General features: G+C 43.6%; 1 protein-coding gene across 2 annotated transcripts in view; it reads right to left on the bottom strand.

Moving 5' to 3' along the window:
• Positions 1-8,174: 8,174 nt before the first annotated feature.
• The window catches only part of BMPR2 (bone morphogenetic protein receptor type 2), a 172,073-nt gene continuing 167,916 nt past the window's right edge, over positions 8,175-12,331 (bottom strand). For both annotated transcript variants that reach the window (XM_066575702.1, XM_066575703.1), the window contains one exon: positions 8,175-9,557. In XM_066575702.1, coding sequence (XP_066431799.1) covers positions 9,307-9,557 — 251 coding nt within the window. In that variant the 3' untranslated portion in view covers positions 8,175-9,306. The remainder of the gene's footprint in view (positions 9,558-12,331) is intronic.

Consider the following 12,331-nt stretch of genomic DNA (forward strand, 5'->3'; position numbering starts at 1 on the left):
GCCCCGCCCACCGACACTGTACGCCGCTCCTGATTGGCCGCTTATCTCCCACCAATAGATTCGCAGCGTTCGGCGGGGCAACAGTAGCTGATTGGCTGCTCTGCGTCTCTTAGACGCCCGCTGACCAATGAGGTGGCGGCGCCTGAGCCTTCAGGGAATGAGTATGAGGCAGAGGCGGGGAGGAGGCGGGAAAAGGCGCCCGCAGCTCTGTGGCAGCAGGGGCAGCTCGGTGGTAGCCAGTCACCTGCCAGAGGTTGTCAGTCAGAGGCAAAAAGGGGGCGGGGCGGCGGCAGCAGCAGCTCCTCTGTCGTCATGGCTGTAGTAACAGGAGAATGCCTCTGGCAGCGGCCGGGGAGGAGGAGGAGGGGAGTCTGGAACAACATCTGGCCGTGAATGACTCTGACTAATGTTATGTCAGTGCAGAAAACACACAAAGCTGCTGCAGAAAACAGGGGGAAGGCCGCAGTGCTTACTGGGAGGGGAAGGAATGGCCGCCATCGGCAATGGAGGGGGGATGTAGGAAAATAATAAAAGCCATAGAAACACATAAAACGACAGAATTAGTCCGAGCATCATTCTGGGGATTTTTCACATTTTTTTTGCCTTGCCTCACACCGACCTGTCATCTTGTTGCCATTCAGATGACAGTGGGAGTCCTTTCCTTTGGCACGCCTTTTAAATGCTGCTGCTAACGGCAGCATCTAAAGGGTTAACTGCTGCCAGAGCTGCCATCCCAGAAGTCACATAGTAAATCTTGTTATTTGTGTAGTGCGAACGTATTCCCCAGAGCTTTCAGGTAATTTATTAATTACCCCCCCACCATTTGGTGGACCGACCTTAGAAGGACAAGTTGACCTTGAGCTGGTTATCTGAACCAAGCAGGGATTGAACTCACAACCTTCAGGTCGTGAGCGAGAGCTTAGGACTGCATTCCTGTCTGCGCCAAACAAGGTTCTAGATGGGTTGGGTGTCAGCTGTCACAGATAGCCCGACACCCGCCGCTTATAGTGCGGGCTTGGCTTCCGAGTCTACTCTGTACGACGCGCCCAACATCTGCCGTACATGTACGGCGAATGTCAAGAAGGGGTTAAAGGTCGTGTGCGAAAATTTGGCGGAAATGCAGGAAATGCAAGAAATTAACAAAAGAAGCTATTCTTGTCATTCTTCCCTGCTTTGTGATACAGTCATATACACGCGTGACCGCCGGCCTCAGGTGTATACGGTCATGTGACCACTGCATCCATGTAATCAAAGCCAGGAGGAGGGCGGGGGGAGGGGTGGTATAGCTTCTTTTGTTATTTTCTTATATTACCTGTATTTACTCTAAATTTTTGGACCATACCTTTAACCCCTTCCTGGCACCTGCAGTACATATAAGGCACATGTCGAATGCTGTATAGAGTGGACTCGGGAGTCAAGCTTGCTCTATACACAGCCGATGTGAGCTGTCATTGACAGCTGACACGTGGCCGCAACTGCTGAGATCAGCGATCAGTCACCACGGTTAACCCTTTAGATGCCACTGTCAGTTTGACAGCAGCAATTAAAAGGCCTCACAGTCACTTAAACAGCTTGCTAGGAAAAAGATGACAGGCGGCTATTCGGCTGTCATGGCGGTCTGGAGCTGCCATAACAAAAAATTACCAGAATAAAGCAGAGCGCACACATTCGGATTTGTATTGCGGATTCTGCAATCACCACTATGATCCGGTGTAAAACACGGGCATTGAAAGGCATGCATTTTCAATTTTTCCTTCACACTCGCAAATAGGAATAGCGTATTCCGCAAGTGGAAGAAAAATCGCAGCAAGCTCTATTTTGCTGCGGAATCCACGTGGACGGCCACCATTAAAGTCAATGGAGGAGTCTGACCTGCAGCCCATATGCAATTAACATTGTGTATGGGCTGCAGGTACCTGCGTCAAACGACGCCCCGGGAAATATAACAAAAAACCCTGTCCTGTGCATGACCACCTGCGAGCCTCCGCGGTCATCCGCAGTACAGTTAAGGGAAGGACGCAGGGAATGAGAGGATTTCTTCTCTCATCCTATATTCATGCCTATGTAGTCCACTGGGTGCCTGCAGCGGCGGCGGCTTTGACAGCGCACAGCAGGGGAGCACCAAGGAGGGTAAGTATGATACATCACCGGACTCAGCATCTCAGTTTAGCTCCAGGGGGCATCCCATTTCTCATTTGATCATCTTTGAGATATTTCTACACCTTGATTGTAGTCTAACTTTGCTAAATTCATTTGACTAGATATAATTTTAAAAGACACATTTATATACTGTAAGGTCTCGCAGCTCACGATGCATATCAGAGCCCAAAGCTAGCCATGAAGTGGAAAGAACTACCTGTGGAGCTCAGAGACAGGATTGTGTGGAGGCACAGATCTGGAGAAGATTGAAAAGTTCTGCTACAGTGAAAGTTCCCAAGAGCACAGTGGCCTCTTGAATGGAAGAAGTTTGGAACAACCAGGACTTTTCCTAGAGCTGGCCGACCCACCAAACTAAGTAATTGGAGAAGGGTCTTGGTAAGAGAGGTGACCAAGAACCGATGGTTGCTTTGGCTGAGCTCCAAACATTTTATGTACAGTTGGGAGAAACTTCCAGAAGGTCAACATCACTGCAGCACTCCACCAATCTGGGCTTTATGGCAGAGTGGCCAGAAAGAAGCCTCTGCTCAGTAAAAGACACAACAAAGCCCTCCTCGAATTTGCCAAAAGCACCTAAAGGACTCTCAGACTGTGGGAAATAAGAATCTCTGGTTTGATGAAACCCAAAATTAAACTTTTTGGCCTCAGTTCTAAGCATTATGGAAACCATAACACTTAGAACACTGGAAGAAACTAGAGACTGTAACATCCCTACAGTGAAGCATGGTGGTGGCAGCATCATGCTATGGGGGTGTTTTTCAGCGGTTGAGACACAGAGACTACTCAGGGTCAATGGAAAGCTGAACGGAGCAAAGTACAGAGATATCTTTAAAGGGGTTGTCTGGTTACCAGACAACCCCCTTTCAATAGCGCTGCCAGCATTAAATAATACATTGAAACATGCCCCTATGCAGCTACCAGCATCCAGTGCTGCAGTGTCCGTACCTGTTACTGCCCTATCTGCCCCATTACTGATTCTGCTGTGTGACATGGTGCCCCTAAATACTGTATTGCAGAAATAATGGTGTCATAACTATATCCCGACAAATAGTGCCACATAGACAACACCCCACAAAACAATATCACTAGTGTACATAAAATAATAATGCCAGATAGTGCACCATATTTAGGTTAAGTGCACCACACAGTAATAGTGCCATCTTTTGTATCCCAAACAGTAATAGTGCTCTCCTTAGTGCCACACAGAATAATAGTGCCTCAGCTGTGCGCCACATAATAACAATGCCCCTTTTGTCCATGCACATAGTTATAATACCCATGGCAGTGCACTTTATAAGGTAACGATGCCCCTTGTCTCCCTAGACAGTAAGAATGCCCCCTGAATTCTCGTAGAAAATAAGTAATAATAACCTGATAATCCTGAGCGCCCCTTAAAATGTAAACATGCCCCTCAGTGCCCCCTTCAACAGTATTAATGCCCCTCAGTGCGCAGTAAAACACAAATAGCAACCCTTTAAACTGTTAACATGCCCCTCAGTGCTCTCTCAAACAGTAAACATGCCCTGCAGTGCCCTCTAAACAGTAAATGTGCCCCCGTAAACAGTAATAGTACCCCCTTAAACAGCAAGAGTGGTGCCTCCTTGAACTGTTATAGTGCCCCTTCAGTGCTCCAGGAAAAAAAACTCACATAACCACCGATCCGCTGCTCCACTGTTAGGCCACTCTCATACATAGCGTCGGCTATATTTGGGTGATGAAGTGTGTTAAAAAGTGCGAAAACGCAGGAAAATAGAGCAGACAGTTCGAGCGCATGTCTGCGAGGTCCCATTGAAATCAATTGGAGCATCATACCGCCATTACTGCGGCCTTCAAAACACTGCAGCAATTGCGAAAAAAGACCGCATGTGTGAGATCGCCCTTTGGGTATCTGTGCACGGCAGAATCCAAAGCTGATTTTCACTTGCAGTTTTCACCTCTACAATTGCAGCAGAAATCCGCATATTTTGCTATACATACACCTATAAATGGGCCAAATCCATATGTGCAATTTCTGACATGATTCTATACATGTCACTACTTAATGCGGATCCACATGGAATCGCATCAGAAGTTCAGCGTGTAGATCTGCGCTGGAAAACATGGCATAGCCCTGGATTTCTGCTGCCGTTTTAGAGGCAGAATCCGCATGTACAAATCCACGCTGGATTCTGCTGTGTGCCCGTACCCTTAGTGTCCCTCCGCAGTCTGCCTATAAACCGTTGCTTGTATGCTCGGATGTTTATGCCTATCAATGCAATGCGAACTAATATTTGAGGGCACAACATGACGAGTGAAAATGATGACAACGGAACATGTGTTCACACTTCAGTTTGTAGGGTTGCAATTTGTGAGAGTCCATTGTTTGGAGACAAATTCCAATTTTTTGAGTTATTTGGTGACATTTGAACCCTAAAGGGATTGTCTGGTTTGGAAAATAATTTTCAAATACGCCCATAAGAAATTCTGAGTTCATCCCTTTTTAAAAAAACATAGCCCCCTGTTTAGGAACTTCATCTATTATGCTATGTTTGGATGTAACAATTATCATTCAAAAACTCGTTCAAACAAGCAAAAGTGAACGATAATCGTTTGGTCTAAACGCGAGCTAACGACTGAATGATGAAGGAGAATCAGTCGCTTTCCGTTCGTCATTTTATGCAGGCATAGAAATCATCTTCGGCTTGTTCACTTATCGTTCTGTTTAAACATCAATCGTTCAGTCCCTTTCATTCGTTTATAAAGGGAATGAATGATTCTTGTTGAACAAGCCAATGATGCCTCTGCTTGTCCAAACAGACTTCACGCGTGCAAACGAGCTAGCAGCGACGTCACTTGCTCGTTCAAACGTTTCTCTGTTCTGTTTTTGGAGCAATCAAACAGAATTAAAGGGGTTGTCCGGGTGTTATAACATCATTTTAAAAATAGATCCAACTCTGTAAAAATAATAGCAGTAGTGGTACTTATCAGTCCTCTCCTCCAGTGCTGCAGCCCTGTGGTCCTCCTGGTCATTGTTGTAGAATTGCTAGCACCTTGACGCTGCATCCAATCAGAGGCCGCATCGGTCAGGTGCCTTTCTATTGCCATATCCACTCAGATGCTTAAATGTCTAACATGTCTTTGCCTTTTTTAATCTATTGCTATCAGGCAACAACAAAATTTTCTCTCTCTGACTATATAATCCCCCAGCAGTTTTGGACAAACAGAGTTTGTTCTACTTTAAACAGTTGTAGCTCCAGTTCTATTAAGGCTACCAAACTGTTATAGGTGTCATTTTAAGATTCTTGGATTTCAAATGACACCAAAAACATGTTCGTAGCCCTTACAGAATTGGAGCTACAGCCGTTTGAAGTGGGATCAGGAATACTGAATTTACAGCTGTCACTTTTAGGCCTCATGTGCACAGCATGTGCGGATTCTGCATAGGGAATGCCACACAGAATCCACCCGTGCCTGCAGCCGGTGACCCTGCGTACCTGTCCATGTCTTCTTTCTTCTGTACTGCAGATGTGTGCAGACGTGCCGGCCGGCACACATTCTCAGTACAACTCTTTTTTTTAAATCTCCTGCTCTTCCCATGAAATCCACAGCTCGTCCGCAGTGGGCTGCGGGTCGGAAGACTTCTATTGACTGCAATGAAAGCCATCCATGCGGGAACCGCAGCAAAATGGAGCATGCTGCGGTTTTTCATCTGCGAGCGGAAACCACAATTTTTTCCGATTGTTTACATGAAGAATCGTTTTTCCACAGCATGCTAGGGAGGGTTATTGCCGTGGAATCCGGAGCGGACACCCGCTACGCATTCCGCAGCAAAAATCCGCCTGTGGACATTGAACCTTAGTCAGTGTGCAGAGAAGAAAAAGGGAGCAGAGACCAGCGGGAGTAGAAAAGATTTGCAATTCTCTTGTATATCTCCCTGTCACAGGGGAAAGGGTGGCATGAATTTTTGTTTATGTTTACAGCCCTCTGATCAATCAAAGAGCATATCTGTAGAAAAAGACACAATTATAGAAACATGTAAAAATACCATACCATGCTTCAAACTTACATGCTTTTTAAAATTCCACTAAGAAACTGTAGGTGAATGAAATCCATATGATAGGTGATAAAAGTCTGATGAGTGGGGGCTATGCTGTGTTGGAGCAGAGTTTCAAAGCAGCCAAGAAAGAAGTTCTGAAGCAAAAATAACACTTAATCGAATTGAGATCACATGACCATCTGAGGAGAAAGAGGCCAGGAGTTTCAGATAGAAAGGAATAGCTAACCAAGGTAACACTAGATGACATATATACTGGATGGATAGCTACATAATGAATGAAAATAAATTACTAGAGTGGCCCTTTAATAAAGTAGGTTGTACTTATTGCTTTGATTTTCCCACTCCAGCAGAATATTCTCTCTCTTCTGCCTGCAGGTTATTGAGAAATGTGACCACAATCTCTTCGTGGCAGATTACAGATTTAGACTATAGATACATTTTAGGCTATCTCTTTATGAAATAAACCACTGAAAATTTCACTAACAGTTTATCGAACTATTCACATTATTAGTAATTGCTAATTGTTGGCCCCAGAACATGGATTTCAATTTTGTGATGTGGCCCCTGTAAGAAATGGAGAGAGATTTCTGCTTCTTTTCAACGTTGCAATTGGGTTTTACTCTCTCTCTTAAGGTGCATTTACAGAAGCTGGCAGTTTTGAGCGATCATTTTGCATAGGTACTAATGGGCTAATCAGCCCTTTAGTACCTCATTGCATGTATTTAGAGAACAGCGGGTGGTCTGTTCTCTAAATACATCACCATTGTTCTCCAGCTGGACAGTGGCTGTTAACAGCTGTCAAAAAATATCAGCTGTTATCAGCACTGCCTGTGTAGAACACAGCGTGCGGTCAGTCTTATCTTATCGTTCTGAGGGACGAGCATTTCAAGCAGCCCTGAAGTCAGCGATGGACGAAAAGTGCACGGTAAGTGCATAATAGGCACACATTTACACACAATGATTATCACTCAAAAGATAGCTTTTAAGTGATAATCATTGTGTGTAAAAGGGCCTTTACATGCTGTCCTATTCAAGTATGCTATTATTATTTCAATATAGGACACCTGCTAGATTAGGCTTTTTGACTACACCCTGTTTAATCGCCAATGAGATTTGCACAGAAAAAGGTGGTAACACATACACTGAAACACTGAGGAGGCAGTTTAATAAGTTCTTAGAGCCAAAAAGAGAACAGCCTTGTCACTAGTGATGAGCGAGCATACTCGCTAAGGGCAATTACTCGAGCGAGCATTGCCCTTAGCGAGTACCTGCCCGCTCGAGAGAAAAGTTTCGGCTGCCGGCGGCGGGCAGGGAGCAGCGGAGGAGAGTGGGGAGGAATGGAGGGGAGATCTCTCTCTCCCTTCCCCCCCCCCCCCCCCGCTCCCTCTGGCTCACTGCCGCAACTCACCTGTCACCCGCGCCGGCAGCCGAACCTTCTTTGCTGAGCGGGGAGATACTCGCTAAGGACAATGCTCAATCAAGCAATTGTCCTTAGCGAGTATGCTCACTCATCTCTACTTGTCACCTTACATTTAGATCTACTGGTCTTTAATCTTAAGAGTTACTGGTACCGTAGATCACTATTAGGCCACGGTTGGGCTATGCCTTTTAAATAACATGCCTTTAAGTGAATGTATGGACCGCTCCATGCAAATATTCACCATTTGGATGATATGTTGTCCTTTTGTCAATGACAGAAGCATAAACTCAGTCTAAGTAGCAAAGCGCACGTAGATAATGACTAATATTTGTTTTCCAAGTGCAACAAAATCTATAGTTGGTATGAGGACAAACCTGGTTTATGGAATCTGCATTTTGCATACATTTATTCTGTATATATTAAAAAGTACAAAGTAAAGCATATTCACAGGACAAAACCAGCAATGGGCGGCTTCCAGATACAAAGAGCAGCTCGTGGGAAAGGAGTCAGAAAACAAAAATATCCACAAAAAAGAAAAATCACAAACATGACAGAAGGTGATTTAGTGTTAGTGAAGTGTATTTTCCAGTAAAGCGTGGCAAAAAAATATATAAACCATTGCACATTTCAACCAAGTACATCAAAAGCCAGAGCCGGGTAATCCACTCAGCTAAACAAGTGTTTCACCCTAGCACAGATAGGCTAAAATATCACTTTTATAAGCTCTTTTCTTGTTATAATCACTTATATATATATTTATATAATCTTTTAATCTATTTCTTATTTTTTTAAACATACGCCTTAAAGCCTTTACAGACGCATCCTCCATCTCCCTCTACATTTCATCATCTAAGAATGGTTGTCCGATACGCAAACAAAGCCTGATGAAATGAAACATTTGACGGAAAAGCCCAAAGTTCATGAACTAAGTTGTATCATGTTGTGTCTCTGTTTCTCCAATTCCTGTGGAGATTTCAGCTCTGTCCTAGGTATGGAATAGAACTGGAATATAGGGGATGTGGAACTGGAAAATTTAGGGGGAGGCAGCCATTATATTTATGACTTGCAGTGCTTTTACCTAAAAGTGCAAAGTCTTTGCTACTAAAAGAAAGGGCAGAAAATAAGCAATTCTTTGTATATTTCTCCTTGAATGAACACACCCTCAACACATCAACATACAGACTAGACACAGCGTCGAAATTAAAATTGCGTGCACAAGACTGCTGCAGTTTATCCTGTTTTACAGCTTTTTTCATTTTAGAGACCACAGTGGTCAAAGGTATCGTCTTCTTTGCCATGAGATATCAGGTGCTGTTTTCGTTTTTTTTTTGTCTTCTTTCTCCATTTTATGTTCATACATACAACATGATGTTCTGGGCAAACAATACGTGCAGAAGTGTTCCAAAACGTAAAAGAACAAAAATGGACAAAATAAAATGATGGAAGCATAAAATGTTTGTCTGTGTGTTTAATCTGCATAGCTGACCCTTTTGGCTTTGGAGGGACTTGAACCTGCAACTGCATGCAGTTTCCTCCAAATCCATTAAGAGTTATATCAAGTCCTTTATAGATTTGATGGTAGAAATAGGTTTTTCTCTGTCTTCTTCTCGCTGGACGATACAAAAAGAACTGGATTTGGAGGCATTCAAAAATTCAACTTAAAAAAACAACAAAAATGAGATGACCGGATTATTTACAAGCAGCTCATTCTGGCATCCTTAGAAAGGGCAGCGGTAGCCGTGCCACCATCTATAAGATAAACAGCTGTGCTCGATTTTGAGTGGCTGAAAGATTCGCTGCCCCCATTGTTGTTGACCTCACAGTCCTGGCGTTCGGTGGGGATGACCCATGTAGAGGGGCGCCACCTTTTAAGGGAGTAAGGCGTCTTCACTCTCTTCTTAATCTTCTCCCCTGAGCCAGCCCGACTGTCGGATAAAGTCTCACCTGGATACAAAAAAAGAAATTCAGTCTAGTAAGTGAGCAAATCATTTTATTTGGACTATGCTTGTTTTATACAAGTAGATGGAGACCTTTTAGGCTGGTTTTCAATTCGCTAATCAATGAGACTCATGACACTTAAAATACTTGCATACATAAAGGTAAGCTACAGTCAACTTTAACCCTTTTAAGGACACGGCCTATTCTGGGCATAAGGACGTGATTTTATTGGGAGATTTTCATCTCCACTTTTCAAAAGCCATAACTTTTATATTTTTCCATCGACATGGCCATATGAAGGCTTGTTTTTTGTGTGATGAGCAGTAGCTTTTTTGGTACTTGTAATGTATTTTATAACTTTAACCATTTGCAATCCAATTTTGGATTCAGGGTTTCCTAGGGGGCTTTCTCTTTCTGCCATTACACAATGGCGTCATCTGTTGGCTAGAGCCAGTACTGTGGTATGAGACATATTGGAGAGGCCCCAGACAACAGAGCAGCCAGTAATATACAGTAAGAATACCCTGCTGGATGTCCTCCGACATCAGAGCTGTACAGCCTTCAATCAGAATGTCTTCAGACGTCAGAAAGTGGATTGGAAAGGGTTAAGAACATTTTTTTAGATGGAGGGAGAAAAAAAAACTTCAATTGTGCATTGGTTCTTGTGTTTTTTTTATCGTGTTAATCAAGCAGCATAAGGGCTTATTTACAAAAGTGTATATCGGTTGGGTTTTCACGCCCGGCCGATATACGCTCCCATCTAAGCAGTAGCACGCCTTCCCCTCAACAGCTCTCTGCCTCTCTCCTTCAGTCCGACGTTTGCAATGGGTGGGGTGGAGCTAAGCTCCACTCTGTCCCGCCCACTCCCATTGCTGGCTATGGACAAGGGGCAGAGAGGGGGTGGGAGCTTAGCTCAGCCGCTGTCCTGCCCACTTCCATTGCAAACTGTTCAGAAGGGAGGAGAGAGGCAGAGAGACGGTGAGTGGGAGGGAAGGGGGGAGCTGCTTAGATGGGAGTGTATATATCGGCTGGGCGTGAAAACCCAACCGATATACGCTTGTGTAAATAAGCGCAAAACAAAAATCCCAAAATTATATATTTTTTTGTTCTTTTGTTTTGTGATTGCTGCATTCAAAGTCTCATAACTTTATTATTTTCCATTGACAGAGCTCTATGAGGGCTTGTTTTTTGCATGATGAGCTGTAGCTTTTATTGGTGGCATTTTGGAGTACATATGGATATTCTTTTATCCCTTTTATTGCATTTTTTTAGGCAAAATGAACATAATAAGTATTTTGGGATTCAATTTACTGTACAAGATATTTTGAACATGGCAACACAAAACATCAGAATGTGCATTTGTTTTATTTAAAGAGGGGAAAGTGCTGTTTTTTTGCTATTAACTCTTAATACTTTTTTCAGAATTTTTTATAATTTTTACACATTTTTATGTCTCTGTAAGGGAATTGAACCCACGGTCATATGATAGTTCTGATAATACATTGCAGTAAGTCTGTACTGCCTTAAATTTTCGCTATTGCTAGCGATCGTATGCCATGGCAGACCTGGACACCAGGCAATAGTGTCCAGTTGCCATGGCAACCCATCAGCCCTCCGTTATGACATCACGGTGGGCTAATGACATCACAGAGGGAGTACGGTCCTCTGTGAACCCTTCAAATGCCGCGATCAACACTGATTATGGCATGTAAGGGTTTAACAGCGGGGATCAGTGTTATTAGCGATCCCTGCTGGTGCAGCAGGAGGACGGCTGTCACTCACACCCAACTCCCATTGCAGATCGCACGGGCTCAGCTTCTGACTCCGTGCCATGAAAAAGATGTAAGTTTATGCCCTGTTGCTTTAAGTACCAGGCATCCAGGATGTAAACTTGAGTCTTGTGGTGTTAAGTGGATAAAAGGGAATTCTCACATTGGTCGTATAAAAAGACCTTTCAAGGGGAAATCCAGTCAAGAACCCCCTTGACTTTATCACATGCACATGTGAGAAGATCATATTGGGGAATTTTGCAATCTGAAGCCGTTATGGATTTCCAGTATGAAGGGACTCTATGGGCACCTCAAAGTACTTTGCATGGCCTATAGATTTCTGTTACTGTAGAACTGACAACTTTGGAAGCATCTAAGAACTATTCAAGTCAACGGTAGTGTGCTTATAATATTCTATCTGTAAATCTGTGAGCAGGGCCAAACGGTTGGAGCTCTCTATAGAGCCCTTTAGTGGTCTGTGACCACAGACTTCCCAACTGTGATCTTCCCACATGTAACGATAACATATCAGAAGATCATTTTGACTGTATTTACCTTAACAACCACATATATAGTGTGTCATGTTGTTTGTCACAGTGTACACCAGCTTTCTTTAATGGCTATTAATCCTAAATCAGTGATGCATTTCTTCATTCTTTCACTTCAATATTGTCAGCAGCGCATTCAGGGACTAATACCAACAGGAGGAGATGCCTCTCTACAAAAACAATATATGGGCTCCTTCATTTCTAACTGCTGATTTGATAGTAAATATGATATATCTTCCTCTGAGCTTGTCTCACTGACACTAGTTGTGATATCATAGTAGCTAACAGGACTAAAACACACTTGTGATGTCACAGCCGATTTCCTAACTTCATCAAATCCACCTATGATTTCACAGCAGCTCAGAGTGTTGTGATGTCACAACTACTTACCTAACTTAAACGCTCTTAGATTCTTATCTGACTAAAAGCAGCTATGATGTCACAGCATGTTACATGTCCAAAA

Source organism: Eleutherodactylus coqui, chromosome 8 (assembly GCF_035609145.1).
Source record: "Eleutherodactylus coqui strain aEleCoq1 chromosome 8, aEleCoq1.hap1, whole genome shotgun sequence".
Lineage (NCBI taxonomy): Eukaryota > Metazoa > Chordata > Amphibia > Anura > Eleutherodactylidae > Eleutherodactylus > Eleutherodactylus coqui.